At 42.2% G+C, this 24675-nt stretch overlaps 14 protein-coding genes across 14 annotated transcripts; 8 read left to right on the plus strand and 6 right to left on the minus strand.

Moving 5' to 3' along the window:
• Positions 1-8: 8 nt before the first annotated feature.
• On the plus strand, positions 9-1754 carry PAS_chr1-4_0573 (zinc finger protein; the record flags this gene model as incomplete). Its single annotated transcript, XM_002490665.1, has 1 exon — positions 9-1754. One exon carries the CDS (start codon positions 9-11, stop codon positions 1752-1754), a length of 1746 nt encoding a protein of 581 aa, XP_002490710.1.
• A 1267-nt stretch (positions 1755-3021) lies between these two features.
• Positions 3022-4866, minus strand: PAS_chr1-4_0703 (uncharacterized protein; the record flags this gene model as incomplete). Its single annotated transcript, XM_002490666.1, has 1 exon — positions 3022-4866. The coding sequence occupies one exon, from the start codon at positions 4864-4866 to the stop codon at positions 3022-3024; it is 1845 nt and encodes a 614-aa protein (XP_002490711.1).
• A 975-nt stretch (positions 4867-5841) lies between these two features.
• On the plus strand, positions 5842-6212 carry PAS_chr1-4_0575 (NADH-ubiquinone oxidoreductase; the record flags this gene model as incomplete). Its single annotated transcript, XM_002490667.1, has 2 exons — positions 5842-5927; positions 6026-6212. The coding sequence occupies 2 exons, from the start codon at positions 5842-5844 to the stop codon at positions 6210-6212; spliced, it is 273 nt and encodes a 90-aa protein (XP_002490712.1).
• Positions 6213-6441: 229 nt separating this feature from the next.
• On the plus strand, positions 6442-7491 carry PAS_chr1-4_0576 (Hypothetical protein; the record flags this gene model as incomplete). Its single annotated transcript, XM_002490668.1, has 1 exon — positions 6442-7491. One exon carries the CDS (start codon positions 6442-6444, stop codon positions 7489-7491), a length of 1050 nt encoding a protein of 349 aa, XP_002490713.1.
• Positions 7492-7549: 58 nt separating this feature from the next.
• Positions 7550-8680, minus strand: PAS_chr1-4_0577 (Mitochondrial inner membrane insertase; the record flags this gene model as incomplete). The annotated part of the gene is made up of 1 exon (XM_002490669.1): positions 7550-8680. The coding sequence occupies one exon, from the start codon at positions 8678-8680 to the stop codon at positions 7550-7552; it is 1131 nt and encodes a 376-aa protein (XP_002490714.1).
• Positions 8681-8847: 167 nt separating this feature from the next.
• Positions 8848-10374, plus strand: PAS_chr1-4_0578 (Hypothetical protein; the record flags this gene model as incomplete). The annotated part of the gene is made up of 1 exon (XM_002490670.1): positions 8848-10374. The coding sequence occupies one exon, from the start codon at positions 8848-8850 to the stop codon at positions 10372-10374; it is 1527 nt and encodes a 508-aa protein (XP_002490715.1).
• A 130-nt stretch (positions 10375-10504) lies between these two features.
• On the plus strand, positions 10505-11824 carry PAS_chr1-4_0579 (uncharacterized protein; the record flags this gene model as incomplete). The annotated part of the gene is made up of 1 exon (XM_002490671.1): positions 10505-11824. One exon carries the CDS (start codon positions 10505-10507, stop codon positions 11822-11824), a length of 1320 nt encoding a protein of 439 aa, XP_002490716.1.
• A 66-nt stretch (positions 11825-11890) lies between these two features.
• PAS_chr1-4_0580 (Hypothetical protein) lies at positions 11891-12379 on the plus strand (the record flags this gene model as incomplete). The annotated part of the gene is made up of 1 exon (XM_002490672.1): positions 11891-12379. One exon carries the CDS (start codon positions 11891-11893, stop codon positions 12377-12379), a length of 489 nt encoding a protein of 162 aa, XP_002490717.1.
• Positions 12380-14153: 1774 nt separating this feature from the next.
• On the minus strand, positions 14154-14721 carry PAS_chr1-4_0581 (Hypothetical protein; the record flags this gene model as incomplete). The annotated part of the gene is made up of 2 exons (XM_002490673.1): positions 14154-14499; positions 14642-14721. The coding sequence occupies 2 exons, from the start codon at positions 14719-14721 to the stop codon at positions 14154-14156; spliced, it is 426 nt and encodes a 141-aa protein (XP_002490718.1).
• A 1465-nt stretch (positions 14722-16186) lies between these two features.
• PAS_chr1-4_0582 (Hypothetical protein) lies at positions 16187-17431 on the minus strand (the record flags this gene model as incomplete). Its single annotated transcript, XM_002490674.1, has 1 exon — positions 16187-17431. The coding sequence occupies one exon, from the start codon at positions 17429-17431 to the stop codon at positions 16187-16189; it is 1245 nt and encodes a 414-aa protein (XP_002490719.1).
• Positions 17432-18683: 1252 nt separating this feature from the next.
• Positions 18684-18890, minus strand: PAS_chr1-4_0583 (Hypothetical protein; the record flags this gene model as incomplete). The annotated part of the gene is made up of 1 exon (XM_002490675.1): positions 18684-18890. The coding sequence occupies one exon, from the start codon at positions 18888-18890 to the stop codon at positions 18684-18686; it is 207 nt and encodes a 68-aa protein (XP_002490720.1).
• A 653-nt stretch (positions 18891-19543) lies between these two features.
• On the plus strand, positions 19544-20959 carry PAS_chr1-4_0584 (Lectin-like protein with similarity to Flo1p, thought to be expressed and involved in flocculation; the record flags this gene model as incomplete). The annotated part of the gene is made up of 1 exon (XM_002490676.1): positions 19544-20959. One exon carries the CDS (start codon positions 19544-19546, stop codon positions 20957-20959), a length of 1416 nt encoding a protein of 471 aa, XP_002490721.1.
• Positions 20960-21533: 574 nt separating this feature from the next.
• PAS_chr1-4_0585 (Ubiquitin-specific protease that interacts with Bre5p) lies at positions 21534-23309 on the plus strand (the record flags this gene model as incomplete). The annotated part of the gene is made up of 1 exon (XM_002490677.1): positions 21534-23309. One exon carries the CDS (start codon positions 21534-21536, stop codon positions 23307-23309), a length of 1776 nt encoding a protein of 591 aa, XP_002490722.1.
• Positions 23310-23514: 205 nt separating this feature from the next.
• Positions 23515-23922, minus strand: PAS_chr1-4_0586 (Hypothetical protein; the record flags this gene model as incomplete). The annotated part of the gene is made up of 1 exon (XM_002490678.1): positions 23515-23922. One exon carries the CDS (start codon positions 23920-23922, stop codon positions 23515-23517), a length of 408 nt encoding a protein of 135 aa, XP_002490723.1.
• Positions 23923-24675: the final 753 nt, after the last annotated feature.

Here is a 24675-nt window from a genome sequence, read left to right on the forward strand (position 1 = left end):
CCCGAAAAATGTCGGAAACGTCCAAAAGACGAGGCGGGAGACCTCCTAGAAAAGCCAAATCCGATGACTCAGGAAAAGAAAAAATCAAATGGACCCGAAATACGACACAGGGCCTTCAGTCCAAGGAAGACGCTGTAGAGAATGAGGATAAGAGAACTACTTGTATTATCTGTGCCAACCCTATAGTCTATGGCTCCATTACCACGTGCAATCATTTGACCTGTAACAAGTGTTCCATTCGGCAAAGAGCCCTATACAAGAAGAACCAATGTTTAGTGTGTCGTTCAGAGAATGAGTCTGTCATTGTGACGGCTGACTATCAGCTGAAACCCATATTTGACGATTACAAACCTCAGGATTTTATCCCGAATGACAACAAGCTTGGTATGAAATTCACTAGTGAAGAGGCTGCTGGTGCAACACTGGATTTACTCAAACTGACGTGTCCATTGAACTCCTGTAAGGAAAGCAAGGAGTATGGCTCTTTCAAAAAACTTAACCAACACTGTAGAGAGGCCCATGACAGACAGTTCTGTTTGATATGTGCCAACTTTAAGCATGCATTTCCCTCAGAACTAAAGTTATACACGCAAAAGAAATTACAAACCCACCAAGTTTCAGGAGACGAAATAGGTTTCAAAGGACATCCTGTGTGCATGCTCTGTCCCAATAAACATTTCTACTCAGATGACGAGTTGTACGCACATCTCAGAGAAAAGCATGAAAAGTGTCATGTATGCAACGAACTAGATCCAACGAATCCCCAATACTTTAGAGATTATGACCAGCTGTTCAATCATTTCAATGAGGTGCATTTTCCTTGCAATGTTCAAGAATGTCTGGATCAAAAATTTGTGGTATTCAAAGATGAATTTGACCTTCAAGCTCATATGATCAGTGAACACCCGATGTTGGTCGGTAACCGAAAGACATTGAATTTGTTCGGCGGTTCAAACTCTAAGAGTGTTACCACCCCTCACAATAACAATAAATTTAGATCGCAATTATCCACACTCCCATCCCAAGCTACTGCACATGATGTCAAGAGAACACGTTTTGAAGAAAGAGCCCGTCATTATATTCATTATGATTCTGCGAAGTTCGATGAGTTTATCACCGTCAATGAAGCCTACGATGCTGGACATTTAACTGCTCAAAACCTCCTTTCAAGGTACAACGAATTGTTTAAATTTCAAAAACCAGAAGAGATTAACCTCCTAATATATGATCTATCTGAACTATACCCTAAGAACTCCTCCAAAGCAATTGATTTAGTCCAGCTCAATGCTGCCCATGACAGGGAGACAGAATTCAATCAAAAGTACCCATCTCTCAACAACACAGATCTATTCACACCACATGGTTGGGGGAATAATCCAATTAGAGCCAACAAGAAGGGTGTTCTTTCAGAACAACGTTTTCCCAAACCTGCAAAAAGCACTTTATCAACTCCTACAGCATTCCCTAGTATTCAATCCGCCAGAACCAAACAGAAACCTAAACCAAAAACTTTTGGCTTGGACCCTGAAAAGTTCCCTGCATTACCTCAAAATACAACCAAGAAGTACCCTAGAGTTCGTCCAGTTGAAAATGGACCAGGACAATGGGGATCTTCTCCGGCTATGTCTGCAAGTTCTTCATTGAACAGTTCTGCGAACTCCTCCTTTGTCGACTTGAACTCCTTAGATGCTGCTCTAACCGATAAAAAGGACAAAAGAAAGAAGAAGCAAATCTTATTTAAAGTTGGGATATAGAATAATCTAATGCAATGGTAACAGTTGCTGTTCCAACACTTTTTGCCTACACAGAGGACATTCTGGTCTTTCTTTGCACCAGTCTATTATGCAGCTCCAACAGAAGCAATGCCCACAATTAGCTGCAGTAGGGTTAGTCATATAGGAAAGACACAACATGCATTGTCTTGAAGACTCCGGAATGTAAGGTAATTGACCCGGATCTGATAAGTCTATGATTCCTAATTGTTGCTTTGCCTCTTCCTGTTCTTCTTCTGAGGGGATTCCATACATGATATCCTTATTGTTCGCCCTCAAATTGCTTTCATCATGCTCGTCGTTTCCGGTGAATGAGCCAATCAAACCTTTGAAGCCACCCAGACTTTTCATGACCAGTTGGAGTACAATCAACCCTCCTAGTAATTCGTAGTTCCCATTTGGTGTCCTTTCCTTGTTAATCTTGTGACCGAATGCATACCTCATGGAGAAAAACCTCTTGGATATGTTATAGAACTGCCCTGAAAAATAGAACACTGCGATGTGAAGGTTCATGATGGTGTCCAGCACCTTCGAATATGACATATTTGATAAATATTTCTCAATTCTCAATGAGATTGGTAGCTCTTTGTTGATCTTTTCCTCCGTCACTTCATCTTTCGGTGTTGACGAGGATTTTAATCGCCGAAATAACCTGGTCAAAAAATAAGGCAAGATGGCGTACGCAAATATAAACCCAGCTCTTGCAAGATATCTAGGTATTCTCTTACCATCTCTAGAGACATAGATTAGGTCAACGTATTCTTCCCCTAGTGTTTTAGTTCCGAGTAGCGTTGTTAGAGATAAATATAATGCCTTTGCAGCTACGCCAATCTCTTCTGGATGGGTATGGGTGAATCTTTGCCCTTTAAAGATCTGAATAACGTTTTGGAGTTTGTCCCGTAATACTGTTTCAAAATAGGAGTCCTTCTGGTTGGCTCTGACAATTGCCGGAGCATTGGCAAACTCTAAGTAATTGGCCTTGAAATCGGGCCTCGGAGACACTGCTCTCAGCTTGATCTCTTCAGACGGGGGCGATATCTAAGATTGGCAGATATGTGAAGCGCTTCTTGCTGGGTGGTAAGCTTGGTTCTGAAGAAAGGAAAACAGAGGAGAGAGGAAAAGGCAGATGGTTTGTCCAGTGGGGGAAGTGATTTGCATGTGGAGAAGGTAGATTAGGCTTTCGAGATCAGAAAAGGAAATAGTTACTTAATTAGGTTTTAAGTTAAAATAAATATGATAAAGCTAGGATTTATTTGAAGAACGGTAAACGAGTTTGGTTCTTATCCAATTTGGCTTTCTTTCGACTAGTAGGTGGGTAATTTACATCTGTGAGGGGCTGATTATTAGGCTGTGTTTCAGTTTCCAGTTGTTTTTGAAGTTCCATGGCATAGTGCCAGTCTTTGTGGGTGACCATTTCTTCCTCAGGAATATGAGATCCACACTGAGGACATGCTTGTGGATCTTCCGACGAAGCGGCAATGGTGACAGTTTCAACTTGGCTACGTGTTTTTAGAAAAGTTGTAATATTTCCATTTTTAGGTTCCTCAATTTCAACTTTTGGCTTGCTCTTGGTGTTCTCACCCAGACTCTTGAATAATGAGTCAATGTGCTCCTCTCTGTTCCTTTTGGAAGAGGAAACAAACTTGTCAATGGACTCCTTAGAGCTGATAACCTCAAAGCTGGTCAGATTTAGACTGAAACTACGCAAAGGAAAGAGGCTGACAGGTGAGTTATCAAAGGTTGATGCAAATGTTTTTATGAGATGTTCGGCTTCATGACTTATGACTTCCTTAAGCTTGAATAGATCCATAAATTTAGGGACGGTGCATTGCTTTGAATATGCTCCGTTCCAAGACCAGAGATGCACTGCAACCGTCTTTGGTCTTCGGATACAATTTGGTTGCTCTTCGTCCAATTCAGTCAATCGCTGAATGAGGTCGCCAACAAATACTGGCAACCAGTCGATCAAATCTTTAACGCTGTTCACCGATTTCCCTCTAAAGTTTTTGTTTGAGCCCATCGACTTGATGTCAATCCTGGTGTTTATTGCTTCTTGATAGAGCCCTCTCACTAGTTGGTATAACCTCGTAGCCAGCTGGGGATCTTTTAGTTTCAATTCAAGCTCTTCCTGGGTAAAATTCTCCTTAATATAGCCGATCGAATCCTCTTCTGGTACAAGTAGTCTTTGCTTGATAATCCCACTGGTCTTTGGACCGATACCCCAAAAGTCTGTGAACTTGAAATGGGTGTTCAAAAAATTATCGATTGCGCAATTACGAATAATAGTCTGATTATCAGGTTTATGAAGACCGGAAGCTAGTTTTGCAATTGTCTTGACTCTTCCAATTCCACAAGAAGTAGTGTAGTCTAGCGCTTTTTCTATCTGTTTCCTGATGTCATGTGCTTCCATGGATGCTAAAAGCATGACAATATCGTCCCAATCCTGCAGAACTAGTCCGTCTTGGTCGTCAGTTTCTGGACATCTAATAACTTCGCCTTTAAAATCAAGACCCTCTGGTAATTCTTCTGGAATTTCTGGCAAATAATCGTCAAACGACTTGTCCAAACTATTCTTTAAAACAGGAAACAATTCTAGCAACTTTTGAAATACAACATTACCCAGGTCCAAGAAACTTTCGTCCACGCTAGCCTTCTCCACTTTTGAACAACGAAGCTTGAAAATCCTCATAATCTTCCTGGACTCCCTTCGATAAGGATCCAAAGACACTTTATGATCTTTAGGACTTGGAAGGTAATCAATATAGCTCCAATCGGATTGTCCCTTCTTGAACACAGCGGTGTGGCCCACTTTCAGCCCTTCACATTTGCTGAGAGCAGACTCCAAAGTATCCATACGATTAATCCCATATTTCCTTGCTGAATAAGACACGGCAATGATACTCGACCACTGCACGCAGACCAGAGGATCTTCCTTAGATAACCCTAATCGCAACTGCTCAACTTGAGCAAAAAAGGCGTTGACATCAATATGGGCTACGACTGACAACTGAGAAAACTCTGATCGATCACCTGATAGCTCTACGAGGTCTCTCCACTTGAATTTGGAACACTGCGGAACACACCTTGGAGCCATCTAACAGATAAGGGCGCTGGAGAAGCCCTGGGATCAGTTAGCACATGAAAGAAACATGAAATCGCGAAGGTGAAGAGGTGACTGTGAACTAATTTTTTTTTCTTTCCTTGCAATATTTATTTCCTCCCTTTCTTTCCACCTTCCAGTCACCTCAATCAAACAAGGTTGTCGTTACAACCAGTTCTGTATGTATACAGACCTGGAGGTGATTTTTTGACGATTCCAACGCATAATTGTGCTATTCTGTGATGACAAGTTGTCGCCCCAGACGGAGCTATAATGACCGATTCGATTAACACTGAAAATTCTGACGGATAGCACGATGCATGGAATTGGACAAGGCTGGTATGGTTTGAGTGGTCGGTGGTTTAATGAGAGGATGAAGATGTATTAAATTTATTTTTCAGTAGGGTCCTACTTTGTGTTATTTCTGAATGGGTGGCTAGCAGGATATACATTGAAGAGCCAGAAACCCTTCACCTGTTCCTAAATCTGTTTGCCGTGTTTACTCATCTTGTTAGCTATGCTCTTTTTTATTCTCAGATATCTTGCGACTCTTCAGTCAACCTTCTAGCTGACCATGAATGTGTTTCCTTTAAAATTACTCTTGCTCTTCAAACTGATTATAATTATTCTATTTTTTGATGTTGGTTTGAATGGAGAATATTTGATATCTTCAAGATGAGTGCTAGGAAGCTGGAAAGCTGGAAAGGTATTTTGCAAGATCTCAGAACAACTCCCACATCTCAACTTGAATTCCATTCTCAGCCATATAGTAAATTGGTCATTCAGGTGTATTATTCATTCACTTCATTTCACAACAGAATACCATCGTACCTCTTTCTTGAGTTCCCTATACAGTTCATTCAATCCAGCTCTCCCAGACCTCCAAATCAAGGTCGTGTACTTTCTGATCGTGCTTACCCAATAGCGACATTTTCAATCAGCATCAAATCCATCAAGCTATCAACATCCATGTCTTCCAAGTTTGTTTTTCCAAAAGTCGTCAAGGAACTCAGATTCTTCCTGTCGCAGACTGGTGAGGCTTCTGTTCCTTTAAGGTAAGTTTTTAAGCCAAATTTGGCTACATTTGGTGCCACTTTCATGCATCCACAAGCTAATGCAAAGGCCCCCATAAACTCAAAGACTAACACAACAGATCCTTCCTGACCAAAACGTACCCAGCTATCAAAAAGGCAAACCCAACTTTACCAATTCTAATCAGGGAAGCCTACGGAATTCCACCAAGCGTCACTGCCAGACTCGAAAAGGGCCATGAAGTCAAGACGAACCTGGAAGGATTCTCTGCTGACCAAATTGCCAAAACTTTACAGTCCATTGCTTAGATACTGAAATACTCCTGTATAATACACAACCCTTATTTATTGCCCAAGTGGCCCGCATTTTTCAATATTCAGAGTAACCTCCCTTTGAGGTCATCTTACGTAATATGTCAATATGCACTTAATAATCTCTTACTCATCCCAGTATCTGCCGGCCGGAGTGGTGTGTTTTTGTGTGCCTGTGCCGTGCTCATAAAAGAAAGCGACTGTCACTTGAATGGACAGTTGAGTTATGAACACGGTCTACATTCTACTTGCTGCGGTAACACTTTGTATGTCCCTGTTTTCGAACAAAATATTTTCGTTTTTTCCCACTTCAACTCAACCTGTGAAAACTGCAATGACAAAACGTCATACTTCCTTCGATTTAGTCCAGAAGGACTACAAAACCCCAGTATTTTTTTTAAGCCATGGTGGCCCCACTTTCATGTATCCTAAAGCAGACTTTGGTGGAGATACTGGGGCTTTCAACAAAACTAAATCCATCGGAAAGTACATTAGGAATATTTTGAATCCTGACTTTCTCATTGTCGTCTCGGCCCATTGGCAGTCCAACTTGAAGGATACCGTAGAGATTGCAGTGCCCAACCTTCTTCAGATGGACAACAAACTTGATGCATCGGAAAATGAGCTGATACATGACTTCTACGGGTTCCCCAGTCACATGTACAAAGAACAATTCCATTCCCTGTCCTGTATGGATTTGGCTAACACAATCAAACAGACACTCACAGAAAACGGCATAAAAGCCAAACTGACCCAAAGAGGCATTGATCACGGTGTGTGGGTACCATTCAAACCCGCTTTCACAGAGCCAAATGTAGCCGATTCTGGGAATCTCGATGTTCCCTTTCCGTTGGTTCAGGTTTCATTGGCAGGATCTGACGACTTTGATATACAGTTTAAATTGGGCCAAGTTTTGGGAAATTTTAGAGATAAGAACGGTGTGATTGTCTGTTCCGGAATGTCCGTCCATAACTTGGGTGATATTGGGGCCTCCATGCAATATCCCAAACAGGTGGTTCCCTACGCCTTTGGCTTCAATGAAGTTTTGAGAAACCTGTTCAAGAAGCCAAGCGAACTCCAAAGTTTCAAAACCATCTTGACCAACGAAGAATCAAGGAAACTGTACCTCAAGTCTCACCCTTCCGCAGAACATTTCCTTCCACTGGTTGTGGCCGGCGGAGCTGGAGAGAAGGAGGAGGTGGAAGAGCTGTACAACAATGAGACATTTTCCCTGGGATGGGGTATTTACAGATTTGGAGATGAACCAAAGCTATAATTGTATATTCAAGCTTATGTATGTACAGGATATTCTGGAGAGGTGGATAGAGTGCCTCTTAAGACTTCTTGGACTTTCTCTTACGAATAATTACCTCTCCCGTCTTGGAACGAGCCTTACGGACCTTCAAAGCCTCTTCCAGAGCAGCAGCTTGTGCTGCCTTGGACTCGGCACTCTTCTTCGTCTCTTGCGCAAATTTCTTGATACCATCAAACATACCTTCAGCCTCCTCACCTGGTTTCTTCACTCGTGGAACAATTTCTTGCAACCCTGCAATCTTGCGGAAAACCTTGTTCCTTAGTAATGCACTCTGGACGAAAGAACAGGCAGCATTAGTTGCAAAATAGAGGACCACGCCGGAGGATAAGTTCATGGTGAAAGGAATAGAAAGCGTGGGGAGAACATATGTTAACAGTTTCTGAGTGCCGGGCGAAAAATTAGAAGCACCTGTTTCTCCGCCAAGCTTCATAGAAGTCATAAAAGTAGCAGCAGAAATTAATTGCAATCCTAGGTATGGATCAGCAGCTGATAAGTCTGGGAACCAGTAAGCTCCTTGGGTGGGGAACCCATCAACCGGCAGAAGAGCCATGTGACGAAGAGCAGTGAAAAATCCAATAGCAATGGGAAATTGTAGGAATGGGGCCATCATATATCTGTACTTGATTCCATATTTGGCAGTAATTTGCTTTCTCATTAGAGCAGCCTTCTGACGTTCACCGACAGTCTGGGCATCTCTGATAACCTTCATACACTCGTCCATCTCTGGTTTGGCCTTTGCAGAACGAGCCATAGTGTCAGAACTCTTAACGAATAGTGGAAACATGACCACTCTGATGGCTATAGTAGTAGCTACAATGGTACCCCACCATGGTAATCCCGAGTAGACATGGACGTATTCCAGGGTACGTTCTAGAACATCTGGAGGCCACCACCAGCTTTGAGCCATGCCCACAGAGTTCAAGTATCCCAGTTGATCATGCGTAAGCGTGGTCACTGTATCTGTGAAAGTGTTGGCAGCTTCAGGGAAAGACTGCAGCTTCGTAGAGATCTCATCAATTGGAGCAGAACTGGATGAAGAATTAAACCTAGCACCCACAAGAGGAAAAGTAGCGCGCAGCGCAGGAACTTTGGGCGCTGAGTGAATCAGGGCAAAGGGTCTGGACCCAGACTTCAGGATCCTAGGAAACATTTGCTCTAGTTGATGAAGTGAAAAGTCTTGGTAGATGATGTTGGTAGACGAGTGGAAAATGGTGTTGGGATCCAAGAACAAACCATCTCACCTTACATTTCTCAAGGAAGGGAACTTGATCAAACGATCCCAGAATTACACCCTTTTCGGCGTCTGTCCCTCCTGTGATGCTTAGACGAGTAGCCCGCTGCACTATGGGCGGTGGCCATTTGTCTAGCAGGTATTTTTTCAGGAGTTTGAACGTCCAGATGGGCACTCAATCAAGCATCGTGCATTTGAAACAATCGGCCCAAGACTACATCAATTTGTTTTCCTCGCCCAACAGCTCTGTTCTGCAACTTTCTACGGTCGACAGTTCCGGGATCAGCCAGCTGCTAGTGAATTTGCTGGTATTAGAGGAGTATGATTTGTCTGATCGGCTGTCCAAAGCGGTGTTTCAAAGTGATTTTTATCAGCTGGACAACGACTCGCTTTTATTATTGATAAAGATCATTGAAAAATACGAAAGACCGTTGCAGCAGAAACTGGAATTGTTCAAGCATATTCTGTCCAAACTGTCAGAACAGTCAGGGGCTGATATTGACGCGGAATTGAACGTCCAGCAGGAACTTTTGAACACAACTACAAGATTAATAGAGGAGGAAGAAGCCTTAGGCCTAGAACTAACAAACTTTCTGCTAGCTCTCCCTAGAACGTCATTGATATCCAGTGTTTTGTTGCACGCACTAACCATTCAAAACCATTATAGACACGCATTCATTTTGATTGATAACTGCATTCATGAGAATGTGCCCTTGAACCGATTTACATTGGACAACTATTGTTATCATGTAGCCCGTCAGGGGCTTTTGGATCCCCTCGTTTACATGATAAGATTAATTGAAGGCACATCATATCTACGGATTAACTCCCAGCTAATAAGGCTGCTTTTGACCCAGGCTCTAGAGCACGGTAGAATCGATTTGGTGGAGAAGTGGTGGCTAAAATATATAGTCCGATCTCGAAGGTCTGTCTTCCTGGGCGAAAATGTGCTCAAGAACATTGTCTATCTGGCATCTGAATACGGAGCCAACAAGCTTATCATACGGGTGAAAAGGTTTCTCCATTTACAAAATCCTGTCCTTCTAGCCTCGTACGATTGGAGAAGGTTATTAGGTATATCCCTCTTCGAGGCAGATATGCTACGTTGTGGCACGACTAGTGCCAATTATCTCTTCTACAAGCTTGAACTCAACAATATGAACATCCGTGCAGTTGAACTTCCCAATCTGCAAACACAGTTAGCAAGCACAGATATCCTGGATGATTCCACAAAGATTGCCAACCTAATCTACAATTCCAAGAGAGAAGAAATATGTCGACCGTTACTACTGAGTCTCGTCATCGCACTAATAAACCAGCATAAAGGCGGTGCCGCGTTGGACTTGCTTGACCAGTGGTACGCACACTCCAAAGACGTTGAGAAAGACGAGGAAGTCTGTTTCTATCATCTCAGAGCACTCTTATCAGTTGGAGATAAGGATAGAGTTATGGAGTGTCTCGAAACACAGTTCAATAATGTTACACTAAGTCCTAGACTTTACTACTTGATCTCTGCCGAATTGGAAGGCTCTCCAGTTGAGTTTCATTTGCAGAGGTTGAAGGATCGAGCAGCCAAGGATTCCACTTGGGTACAGACGGCTTCCATAGGGTGATCAGTGTGAAGTCTGCATAAGGACCCCGTCTAGTGACTTCACCATCTCCTTTCGCGACTGGCTGTCTCTTACCGACCTTTTTTGCCGGACAGAGCGTAAGTCTCCACTCTCATTATTTTCACTCCTATCAATGAAAACTCCAATCAACTTTTTCCGTGGGCACCCAACATCTTCGCTATTGCCATATGGTGAGATTGCAGAGGCATCAGTTCGTGTCATGAGGAAGTTCCAAGAAAGACCTGATCTTTACGAGTTTGACGGGTCAGATAATAGAGGCCCTCTGGAGTATGGGAATGACTTTGGAAATGACGATATTCGAGAAATTATAGCCAAATGGAACGATTCATGGTTCAGAAAGTCATCATTTCCGTTCTCAGAAACTGATGTAAATGTTATCAACATCACAGGCGGGGCATCATCTGGTGCCACTACTATTTTGAACCAATGCACCCACCCAAAGGTGACTAAACAGGTCTTCGTTGTGACTCCTACGTATTTTCTCGTCAATAGTTTGCTCATTGATGCTGGACTTGGCGGTAGATTGACTGCAATTGAGGAAGATGATCAAGGGCAAATTGACTTGGAAGAGCTGGAACGTTTGCTGATTAAGTTCACTGATCCGGATGAAAAAACCACTATTAATCAAGACATCATGAGCGACAATGTCGAGGGTGCAACAGATCCTTCCCGTGCTCCCAGAAAGTTTTATCGTTTTGCCATGTATTTGATCCCCACGTTCAGTAATCCAAAGGGAGGAGTGTTAGACTATGAACATAGAGTGGCCCTAGTGGAACTGGCCAGAAAGTATGACCTGTTGCTGATATCTGATGACGTCTATGATTACTTGAGATATGATGGTAGTGAGCTTTTGCCTAGACTATCCACTATCGATAGAGCTACTCGCACATCTCGATACGGGAATACAGTGGCCAATTGTACTTTCAGTAAACTTGTTGGGCCAGGTTTAAGAGTAGGTTGGCAGGAAACCGCATCCCCACATCTGACGGAAGTATTATCACAGGGAGGTTTTGTGAAATCAGGAGGTGTTGCAGGACAAATGTCGTCTTTCCTGGTAGCTGATCTGATTAGTACAGGAACAATAGACAGAATAATTCATCATCTCAATGAAGTTTACCAACTTCGAGCCAAAACTTTGAAACACCTGCTAGACACATATCTGCCCAAAGGTACAACATATACAGGAGGCAATGGAGGATATTTCATGTGGGTAACCCTTCCGGACAAGTACGACACCCGCTCAATTGTTCAAGATTTGAGTGCAAATTACAATGTTTTACTTGCTAGTGGAGACAAATGTGAAGTAGAAGGTGATCCCAGACACTGGGGGCTTCATTCCGTTCGTTTATGCCTTAGTTATCTTCCAGAAGAGGAAATGACCGAGGGAGTGAAAATCTGGGGTAAAGTCTGTGAGGACCATCTTATAGGTTAAGTATCACGTGACCACTGTATAGTTCATTTTAACACCCAAACCAACACTTTCTTGTGCGATTTATAGATGGAGAAGGATGAGCAAGAAAAGGAGAGAGAGTTCAACCAAATAGCCAACCAATTGATAGAAGGCTTGTTCCGTTCGGGCCGTGGAAGTGAAATGGCTTCTATAAAGGTTGATGACGCCAAATCGGTTGCCCTGGCAGCTTTATACCCAAAAACCTTTTACAGAGGCCTTGAGTTGTTAGAGACGCGTTCGATGTACGAGATTCAGTACCAAAATGCCACATTCTTTGTTGTGAAGGATTCTCCAAAGGCAGGCAACAGTGGGGAGTGCTATTATAGGATTGAAAAGGACGGCTGTTTTTGTTCTTGTCCTACTTTTATTGAACTTTTGGAACAATCGAGTTCCAAATTATGTGAACATGTTCTAGCCTGGAAACTTTACGACGGGAACAAAGATTTTTTGGCCAATTATTCGGAGAACCTGATTCATGTAGAAAACCTAGAGGAAATGGAGGATTATCTGAAATGGTGTAAGCTATGTTTTCTCTGAGAGAGAAGGGGTGGGGTGACGGAATGCATGCTAGGGGTATTGGTAGGCAGATCCAGGGCGGTATGGTAGTTTCACATTTCCGAGTAAGTGCCACATTGAATTGCATTGGATGTTCAAGAGCGACACAGAGAGATGAACCGTTGCATGATGCATTGTATGTTAGTGCGCAATTACTGTACATGCATAACGTCCCAGCTATCACCTTGAATAATGCAAAAACGTTATTACGTCTGAAAACTGCACGAAGTGAACGACTTCATCGATACATGCCTTTCGTTTTCCCTGACAAATTACCAAGGTGAAATGAAGCAACTGGTTTAGTTTTAAGCCTTGTGAGATTGCAAAAAGAATGCTTCTCTCAGATATATCTGGATATTAACTTTTGAGGTGACCTTTGAAAATTGCCAAACGAAAAGCCATCCGACCATTTGAGTCTGTGAATCTCAACTAATGAGTTAAGTTGAGAATTTTTTGCTTGCCTTGCAAGGCCATGAGTGTTGAGCGAGCCAAAGTTCACCAAAGCTTCAAAGACTGACTAAAATCCTTTACGTTGTTTCTGGAGGTATAATTCATAAGTAAAATTAATTAGACGTTACATACATACCTAGAAAATTGACTGGAGCTGAAGAAAGGTTTAGAGCTGTTAAGTTCAGCGGACCTTCATATTTAGTGGAAATTGAGGATAAGAATTTACGGTAACGGCAACAATATTGTTCACACTGACAATAATCTGCTGCAGTAAATGTGTAGATCGAGAGTAAGTGTAACTTAATGATCCTGTTGCCTGTAGTTGAATCAGTGATATTCCCTAGACCTAACAAATTCTAGATCATCTCAAACAAGCTACCTCCAAAGACAATAAATGATCCTGAGAATTGGACCGATCAACGTAGATATTGTTGAACACTATTAAGTTTGTAGAATGCCATATTTTTTGGGTATAACCCAGCAAGATTTGGCACGATTCGCTGCGACCATACCTAGCAGGAAGCACCGTTTTCCGTCCGATCAATCGTAGTTAAGCCGCCAAGAGACTGACCTAGTAGTGTGGTGGGAGACCATACGCGAAATTGCATTCTATCTTCTCTCTGTCTATTATGATGGTGGAGACCTGATCCTTTAGTTGTGCTTTTACTGGACAGAGACACCATCTTGCATGCTGCTATCTAATACGAAGGGGGTTGTGTGCTCCCTTGGCCTGGAGATCCAGTGAAGGGTTTTGTTGCATGGGGTTACATGTTTCTGGTTCGAACAGAACGCTTGTTTTGAGTGTTTTATTGATGGATACTTGTGCATGTACATTGGTCAACTACAGGCAGTCGATTCTGTAATGCCATATTGTGGTACTAACAAGAGAACTTGCTAACGTTTCTAGAAAAAAAATCATTCTTTTATACGACACATGAGCTGCGATTATCTAGCCATGATTGGTGACATTTTCTCGTTGTTTTCATGATGCACAAGGTGCCGATGCTGAATCCTGGATGAATCAGCTACAAAAGTACTATCATGCAACAATGAACCTTATACTAGATCTCTATGCATGGCTTTTGAACACCCAATGCACATCCAGCGTCTAGCGATTATTAGCATTGTAATAGTACCACATTACGCCTGCCTAAACAGATATCAGGGCTAATAGCGTCCGAAGTGACCAGAAGTTTACACCATAATTTCTATGATCGAAGCTGTGCCTTGGATATAAAATTTAAGCTTCAGGATTCAGTACATTCGATGAAAAGAAAAGCATGAAACAAAAATAGAATTAACGAACTTAAAGGAACAGTGAAAAAAGGACCCTCCCTCTATAAATGAAGAGCAAGTTAAGCAATGAAACTACTCCAAAAAAAGCTGACCATCTCAGGGTATTTGCTTCTCCAGTTTGCAAAGAAACCGTTGAAGGGGGTCGGGAAACGGTGTCAGATGTACTTTGGGCCTCATTGTCGGATAAGGCAATGCTTTCGGCTACAGCTGCCAACTCAGAACCCGATGACTCCACTACTGTTTGAAGTGTACTCAATTCAACTGTTGGTACATGGGTGTCGACCGAAGCATACATTGGCAATGTCATAACGGCGATTGTACTTCTATCAGCATCGGTGGTGAAAGCGGTGAACGTGCTCGTCCTTGTATATGTGGGCTCAAGGGTGGTGAGTAAAAATACTTTACTTTCAAAAAGGCTTGTTAGCAGTGATAAGATCTAACCGTACTTCCCTGACTGAGGAGTACAAAGTATTGCCTAACCGAAGCAGGTGGCGATACCCGTAAATCAGCGTAACAAACTGTGGAGGTTGAACTGAGGGTGGGATTATAATACAGTAGTCCGAATCACTGCTATTCATTGTCTATGACGGCAAAATGTGAGACCGAAGCTTACTCATAGGTAATACAAACAAGTTTGGCTATATTGTGAAGCTAACCTTGTTCTAAGTATGATAGTGAAACGCCTAGGGATTCCAGATTTGCTCCAGTATCTTTCCGCTAGACGCTTATTGGCCCTTCTTATTGGGACCCTCTGTAGACGAGGTCAAAGAAGGCACTTGAACCAAAGCTTTAAACGTTTACAATATTGTAACACGCTCCCAGATAACCGTTCCAGTCATCATTTGTGGTTTCAAAAATTTAAACCGTGAGCTTTAAGAGTACCCCGCACCGTAATTAGTCCAGTTATAGCCAACGGTGCATACCTGATCCGGGATGAATTCTCTTTCTTAATGAGAAAGACGAATGACAAACTGAGACGTATCATACCCAATAGATTAACAAACGTCTTGTCCAGAGTAACTTTTGAGTATGAGGCATTGTTTGGGATGATATTATTGGGCTGTTTATAGTGGGATCTATTACTATTACTAATGGATTGGGAGTTGTCAATTACTAGAAGTTTCGTTTACAATTACTCAATTGTTTTGAGTCATTTTTTGGATGTACAGATTAGGCTAGCTGTTGACCAGATGGGTGATACAGAGTACGCTCAACTGAGTCATTTAGTCCCAACATCTATTTTATTTCTTTTGTTCAATTCTGTTTATATCCAGGTTTGTACGATATAATGTATCTCTAAAACGCAAAGCATTGGCGTTTCATTCTCAAGTCCTAAAAGAAGTAAGTGATTAGCAATAAAACTTCTTTTGAACGCTTATTGATGCATATCCCAATTGGTTAAGTGGTTATTGCATTGTGGCTTTATGCTGACGTACGAAATACATTCTGGCACTTGGAATTTTTGATGATAGATGCCAGTGATCTGTCGTTTTGACAGAGTATCACCAGATGTACTGTTGGGTTATTATTGTGCAGACTGCGATGCAGTCGCGAAGGTCCCTATTTCAGAAGCGCATAACTAGGTTGGACGTTTTGCTGAAAGTACTTTGATTTCACTTGCTGGTGTACTTAAGTCATGTCTACAAAAGTGGACCTGCAATTGGCAAAAGTGTTCTAATCCATTCACGTATGCGTTTTTTTCAGTTAAATTTGAGTATTAAAAAGCATGCAAAGGATGTAATGCAAAAGCATTGCATATTCTAAAATATGCAATGCAGAATTCCAAAAGCGTAAAGATGCGCGATATGCAGATATTCTGCAACACGCTGGGCCGATGGGGAAGCCGATATGAAAGCAATTGCGGACGCCTCAAATCTGGAACAGACTAATGATTTAATCGGATAAGCTTGTTAAGTCAACATGTGTACTACAAAGATGCATCTTTAGCTCACCACCGGGGCAAATGCCTTTATTTATTGAAAAGCTCTCAAAAAAAACTAATCTTTTCACAAATTAAGACCACTTTTCATCAATAGTTACTCCTCATAACTTTGTTTTAATTTTATCCAATGGTAACGCTACGTAATAACTTTGAAGAGCCCGCTCCAAAGCTGGTCCAAGTTTGGACCATTCCAGAATTCTTAGGCTTTTATCGACTATTAGAGGTTTCCGCACCTTATAAGCCCTGATACGTTGGGCCAACTCTTCAATACAATCGTTTTCCCGAGATGGCTTAGAACCCTTGCTCATGGTACTTGTGGACGATGGAACTATATCTTTGGACCAGAATCGCACTAAATTTGATCTTAGACAGCTTCTTTCTCTTCTTTTCGCCTGGATATCTTGGATTAGATGATTTTCCGTTAAAAACTCTATAATCCTAATGACTTCAACACTGGTGATGTAGTATTCAAATCTAACAGAAGTCTCAATTTCTTTATCACTACCACAGCTCAAATTTTCTTCAAAGTCGTGTCCTGCTAGCTCGCTGTACTTGTGTTCTTCACTTGAAGAGCTTGTAGGGACGGTTTGCGCTACTTCTGAGTTGTGTTCTTTGATTGGACACAATAAACACGAAAACTCCAGCACATCAACGTTAGGGTCAACTGCAATATTGGTTTGTGGATTTTCTTGAACAGAATCAACTATTGAAAAGGCAGCCTCAATTTTATTATACTGACGTCTTTTCTCTACTCGAACAATCCTTCTACTTTCCTCAAGTTCTTTCTCATTCCATTTAGGTAAACAAATGCCTTCATAGTTGACGTTGAGCAACTCCAAGCAGACATTGACGTACTCAGTTCCAGGAACTAGTTGGTTCTTAGGCGGCTTTATTTTTCCTCCAGAGCAAAAGCCACGAACCAGCGGGAAGGCCGAGTATTCAAGGAACGCTGGTACCGGCATATTCATGCCATGAAAGGAATTGAGATTTTCAGTGGTATTCTGCTGTGTTATTTGGGACTGTCGCCGTTTACGGTCCATGACCATCTTCAACGAAGTTGGAGGTGCTACCATGGTAGGAAGTTTTAGCAAAGGAAACGCTGGGAATAGGTCTTGAAAAGTTTGTCCAAAAGATGCACCCGTCATTGAGTCCATAAAGAACGATTCTGATTTTGGGATATTAATATTAACAAGTGAAGGGCTGTCAACACCTGTGACCGAGTGAACTGAACTGGTTTGAAAAGTATTGGAAAAGGTAAGTGCAGAAGAGTCAGAGTTAAAAATGTTCTCCGGAGGCATGGCAAACAACAAATCCAGTTGTTGTTCTTGCTCGAGTGGTTGAAACATGAGTTTTTAGTTGCACCTGGACTGATTCGGGTGATGTTACTGCGTTTTAATGTGGTTCCTTAGTATATTTATACCTCTGTTATAGGAGACTCATACTTATGATGCATGAGTACACATTTGCTAGCTATTACGTTGATATTTGCAGCTCAATTGAAACAGTTGTATCGACGAAATGATTAAAAAGAAAGAGCACATTGCATGATCAATCGCAGAAAATATTTGGGTGTTTTTTTGCGAGAGGCCTTTGAGATGAACAATTATATACTGCTGGATGAATGCTGGACACACCTATGTGAGGCTTAAAACCATCATGGTGATTAAAATGATAGCTTTCGTCTAACGAGGGCAATGACTTCACCAATAACAATTGTGTCAATCTTTGTGTCAAGAATGTCAGTTGACATTTTTGGACTGTTGCTATACTATTATTGGCTTATTGCTTTACATTTTGTTGGCTGCGCCCAAAATGGAACGGTGGTTTCAAATTGGTAACATTTCATACTCAAAGAATCAATTTGCAGTCTTTTTTGAAGACTCGCAGATCAAGCTGCATGCAAGTTTGAAACAGGGACTAGCAGAAAGTTATACGATTTTCGAATTGAATCCAACCTGTCTGAAAGAAAATTCGTATCAGATGCATTATGTGACCACGAGTCAGTGGCTTAGTTGTTAAACCCAAGAGTGCTGATGAGCATGACTGTTCCCGAAAAATTTGATATATCTGGCAAAAGCGTTTCTATTTTGATGTTCAAGTAACGCGTCCTCCAGTCATATCCTTGAAGCAGATTAAAACGTTCCTTTTTACTTTTTTAAAGTTATCGTTGATTATTCTTGTTTGCACAGCTTGCCAACTTCACATTAAAGGAGCTTGAAACAGATATTAACTCAAGAATACTGCAGAAATATTTTCTACTCTGCACTTTTACCATTTTGTTAACTTTTCTGTCAACACCCAAACAAATGCACCGCTCACCTGCTTTATTTTAGAAGGCTTGCATCCAAATTGCTTGAGAAGAAACGGTAGTTTCACAATGTGGCAGTTTGATTACCTCTTGAGTCCAATTAAATACCTAAAACGATGCATGCAATTTCGCAATAGTTCGTTGCAACCTAGATAGATAACTACAATTTATGAGGCCCTATCGTGAAATAGCAACGTAGAATAATTTCCTGGCAGAGTAGGGTGTGGGGTCAGTAGAAGTAATATCCAGAAGCTGATGCAGGTTATTGATATTACCACAAGATTCTAGCTTCAAATGCACAGTTCGGATTGGTGATCCGAAGATGCTAAAAAAAAGACATCAAACTCCAAACCGTATCGCTTTTTACGGCGTATATTGTTGCACGAAAGCGAACTATAATCATGCAGAAAACATGCGGACATGACGTAATGTATGCGTTTAGGGAAAGGTACTGCGTATTTCAAACGCATACTTAGATCGTGCCCAGCAACCCACATAATTTTTTCTTCAAGGTCTGGACATACTGGTTGTGTCAAAATAGGGCAACAAAATGGCCAAGCTGGGAAACGGGATTTGGTGGAACTTTATTATTCTTTCTACGATCCAAGCATTATGTTGTGGAACAAAGCGAATACTCTTATTAGCTGGTAATTGAGCGAGTTGAAAAAATCAAGTCTATTGGAGGGTATGGTCAGAGTACTGATAGAGATCCCTGTTAAGATAATCGATCTTTTTCAAATATCCAATTTCATTCCATCTTGCCATCGGGTCTTGGCTTCTTACATCAATAATTAAAACTACTTACTCTATTAGTGCCAAAAATGGTAAACCGTATTCAAATTGCTGCAAGCATATGCTTAAAAGGATCGCGTTGCGAGCTTCTTTTGAGATTCGCAAGCTTGATTTTATGCTCTTGTGGGAAGAAAAGCAACCCACTGAATTCCAGATTTGTTGTGTTTTCATGCATGGACGACATACTTTGAGTAATACCGTTACTGAGATTTTACCGAATTCGCATTGCGTTGAGGCGTGAAGTTTCTTAATGCTGTGCCATATGGTTAAGTTGCGTTTCAAGATGGTCCACAAGTATTTTTGTATTTAAGCAGTGTCAATTCAAGCCTAACTGCTCATAAAAACTACACGGTTTGCTATGTTTGAGAAGAGTAAATTTGTGGTTTCGTTTCTGCTTTTACTGCAGCTATTTTGTGTCCTTGGTGTACATGGACAAGAAAGTGGTAACGGTACCACTAGTGACACTGCCTACGCATGCGACATCGGTGCAACACCTTTTGACGGATTCAATGCTACTATTTATCAGTACCAGGCAAGTGATGACAATTCAATACAGGACCCGGTTTTTATGAGCACTGGGTACTTGCAACGTAACCAGTTGCATAGTACAACTGGAGTGACTAATCCGGGGTTCAACATCTTCACTGCAGGCGTTGCCACCACAACACTTTATGGGATACCAAACGTCAACTACCAAAATATGCTTTTAGAATTGAAAGGCTATTTCAGAGCTGACGCCTCTGGAAATTATGGACTATCACTAAGGAACATCGATGATAGTGCGATTCTTTTCTTTGGGAGGGAGACTGCGTTTGAATGTTGCAATGAAAATTTGATTCCCTTGGACGAAGCCCCAACTGATTACTCACTTTTTACCATTAAAGAAGGGGAAGCTTCAACAAACCCCGACTCTTATACGTACACTCAATACTTGGAGGCTGGGAGATACTATCCCGTAAGAACTTTCTTTGCCAACATAAGAACGCGTGCCGTGTTCAACTTTACGATGACACTGCCAGACGGGAGTGAACTAACAGATTTTCAAAACTACATTTTTCAATTTGGAGCTCTTAACCAACAACAATGCCAAGCAGAAATAGTTACCAGGGAAAATTACACAACCACCACCGAACCATGGACTGGTACCTTTGAAGCCACGACCACGGTGATTCCAAGTGGCACTGAGCCAGGTACCGTGATTGTCCAGACTCCTTATTCTACTATCGACTCCACATCTACTTGGACCGGTACTTTCACCACTTTCACCACCGATGCTGATGGAAGCACCATCGCCGTTGTGCCATCGTCGACTATTGATGATCACTTTGCGTCGACTGAAACTGTTTTGACAGACACTGCTATTTCAACTACTGTTATTACCGTGACCAGTTGTGGTACCAGTAAGTGTACCAAGACTACAGCACTAACAGGGGTGACTCAGCGAACTCTCACAATCGATGATAGAACTACTGTCGTGACGACTTACTGTCCTTTGCCAACTGACGTTGCCACTATAAAAACAGCAAGTGTTAGCGGAAGTGAGGTTGTGCAAACAATCTACACTGCGAAACACAGCCAGGCCGTTTCTTATGTTCATCCATCAACTGTTACAATCACAAGAGAGGTATGTGATGCCCAAACTTGCACGCAGGCTACTATTGTGACTGGAGAAATTCTGCAAACTACTGTTGTGGACTCTGGTTCTACAACTGTTGTTCCAAAGTATGTTCCGGTGGAGACGCATGAACCAACATTTGAATTGAGTACTCTTTAAACGGTCTTGGAGTCATCAGGCTCTGACTGGGCAGCTGCTGCAACTGGAACTTCCCAAGCCTCCCACCAAACTGCAGGTGTAGCCGAAAGTATTCACGTGTCCCAGAATGAGGCCCACAGTACATCTGTCACCGTTTCTCAACCCCCTTCAACGGTTTCTTTGCAAATTGGAGAAGCAAATACCCTGAAATGGTCAGCTTTCTTTGGAGTAGTAGTTCCGCTGCTCAACGTACTCTTCGTTTAAAAGCCCTTTTTTCTTTTCTTTTCATTTAACTTTATTTAGTTCTAAGCGTTTCTTTTTTTATTGTATTTCATGGGTCCTGGTAGCCCGCTTATTGTTCATTTACAGTCAACATCAGGCCTTTCGACAACTGGGACTAATGTAAATCTCTAATCTGCCACTTTAGGCGATTCGCCATAGGTGCTCGCTGGAACAAGCCTAGATGCCACTACCACCCGGGGGGCCCTTACTGGGCGAGCAATGACCTTCCAACAACTTTCCCAACATCTCGCGATAACGACTCCTTTTCTACCCTTTTCCAGAGCAAAATTTATCAATTCTACCATAGGCGACCATGACCACTGGTACCCAGTCATCACCTCAACTGACCAGTGATGATCTTCACAAAATTGATGAGTATTTTCGACGACATTTGAAACTCCAAATAGCGGCTGACAATGACTCGGAACATGATCAACTGCCTTTTTTTGTTGGAGTCACAAGACAGGATTTCCACCATCTTAAACAGCTGTCACTGAGGAACAGACGGCTTCACTCTGACCCTACATATACATTGAAAGTACAAAGAGAACTATCCTCCATTAAAAAAGTCGAAGACAAGCCTGCAGCATACAAGACGTGGGCTTCGTTGTTGGTAAAACCCTCCACGAATTATCACCAGAATAAATTAACCAAACAGGACTCACCCTCTAACCACATTAAACAGTCAACCTCATTGCCAGCTTCGTCATCTCAATTGTCCCCTCAATTCCAACCTCTAGGTGCTGTGCTACTAAGATACATGTACGACAAGGATTACCAAAAACCTCCTGATGTAAAACTTCTTCCTCATGGCCTAATAAACAGGGGTAACATCTGCTACATGAACTCGGTTCTACAATTGTTCATCTTTTGCAAGCCACTGTTCCGTGTGCTCCGTTGCATACGAGAAAAGACGATAGCTCATGTTTCTGGTACGTCTGACACACCTATTTTGGATGCATTGACTCTGTTGTTGGAACGATTTCAACACAAAGAGTCACACGAGTCAGCATCTGTGGATGATTTCGGGGAACCACTATCACAAGAGTCATTTTACACATCTATAATATCACTGCCCAAGTTCTCTCATTTACGATGGGGGCAACAGGAAGATGCTGAAGAGTTCATGGGTTATGTATTGGACGAATTGCACGAAGAGTTCATTTCCCAGATGACCAAACTCACAGACACTGAAAAGAGTCAGCTTCTTGCCAGCGTGAATAACGTTGAGAGTAAGAAACAGATCTCTGAGGCGTTGAATCTGATCCAAAAAAAGCCAGGCTCGTCTCCAAAAAGCAAATATGATACCGAGGATAAGCACGACGATGACGGGTGGTGCGAGGTTGGATCCAACAATAAATTATCTGCCAAGCGTACAGTTGAAGTGAAACCGTCCCCGATCACCGAGATATTCGGAGGACAATTTAGGTCAGTGCTGAACGTTCCTAGACAGAAAAACGGCAGATCCATAACGTTAGACCCATTTTTGCATGTTCAGTTGGATATCTCTGAACCCAATGTTTCTTCTGTGGAAGATGCATTCACATATCTGTCTCAGATCGAGGTTATACCCTACAAATCAAGCAACGGCAATCTGGTCCAAGCTACGAAGCAAAATATGATCGATAAATTACCAGAGGTGCTAATTATTCATCTGAAAAGGTTTTCCTACGTGAGACAGGAGAGTTCATCCGACGTAGGCACTCCAGTTCCACAGTCAAGTTCACCATCTCCATCACCTTCTCCATCTGGCTCCACCCAGAACGGATTTCACAGCAAAAACAACGATGCTGAGATGGGATGTATTCAGAAGATTCAGAAGATAATAAAGTTTGGCCATGCACTGACCATTCCAGAGGCTTGCTTGTCTCGTGGCGAGACTAACAACGAGTACCAGCTCCAGGGTGTGATATACCACCACGGGAACAGCACAGAGGGAGGACACTACACGATTGACGTCAAGAACGACCGTGATTCATGGCTTCGCATAGACGACACGAACATAGTCCCACTCACTCCACAGCAGGTCGTAGGCGCTTCTACCAACGACGGGAAGGATGCGTATATACTAGTCTACCAAAAGAAATAGAATCAGTCACGAACAAAAGTCGTAGATCATGAGTGCAACAAAACACCTTACGAAGAAATCAAAAGAAAAAAAAATATTATTAAGATACTATTAAGTTGAAGAATATCCTTATTGGATTAAAGTCCAGATGACGTTTGTAGCATAAACATCAGACTGAAACGAATACACAAAGAAAATATCTAACAATCTAAACGACTGGAGATACTTACAAGAAGTAAGCAGCGGCAGCAGCAACACCGGCCAAACCAGCAACACCAGCCTTAGCAGCACCACCGTGAGAGATGGTAGAAACAGAGTGGGTTGGAGCTGGGGTAGAGGTAGATGGCACGTGAGTGGTGGTGGTGTGTGGGGTGGAGTGGGTGGTTGGTGGAACATCAGTGGTGATCTTGGTGGTCTTGGAGATGGTGCAAGGACAGTCAGTGATGGTCAAAGTGGTTGGGGCGGTCACAGTGATGGTCTTGTTCTTGTGAACGAAGGTGGTTGGCTCTGGGCAGTAAGTGGTGAGCTCGGTGACAACATCGGTGATGGTAGTCTCGTAAGTGTAAGTTACGTTAGAGTAAGCAGCCAGAGCGGAACCAGCAAGAGCCAAAGTAGCGACGATAGAGAATTGCATTTTTGTTGTTGAGTGAAGCGAGTGACGGAACGGTAAAATGTAAGTAACAAAAGAAAAAGAGAACCAGGGGGGGGAGGAGAGTATGTATTTATACCGTACGGCACCAGGCGAAAAGCTATAAACAAACCTTTTTCGCGGTATATTTGTTTATATTTCCTATTTTAAACTCAAAATCTGCCCTAATCTGGACTTTTCATGCAAAGTTATGCACCTGAGGCAGGAATGAAGCAGGCTCGACGACGAAAAGGCTGGAATGGGTAACTATGGATCGATTGATTTGTCTGTTGAAATCTTGATTTGGCACTCGTTTAAATTAACATTCTGCATCATGGTGAATTGCGGTCACAGGTACTGGTTTTTCCTGAAGCTCTAGGCGGTGTTACTGTTCCCACAACTTAAAACCTAAAAGAGGTGGGTGCTTCTTTGCGTGGGTGACCAAAAATAAAACCGACTGCCTAGTGGCATTGATACCTTTTTTTGGGTGTTGTCCTGGAAACCACTGAACGTATCTGCGAGATACAAAAGTATTTTTAGATAAGTGGCAAATGCAAAAAATCTGATTGGTCAGTTAATGATTGATGAACGACTTTAAGGTTAAAAAGCAAAATAGTGACTGCTGCCATGTGCCTGTATAGCACATGAACTGATTATTCTGTTCCCACGCTACGATGAAAACGCCTTCTCTGCCGAAAGATTAAAGCTGCGCGGGAAAAAAAAATTAACTTTACGGGGCGAGCACGGTTCCCCGAAACA

This window comes from Komagataella phaffii, chromosome 1, assembly GCF_000027005.1.
Source record: "Komagataella phaffii GS115 chromosome 1, complete sequence".
NCBI classification, from domain to species: domain Eukaryota; kingdom Fungi; phylum Ascomycota; class Pichiomycetes; order Pichiales; family Pichiaceae; genus Komagataella; species Komagataella phaffii.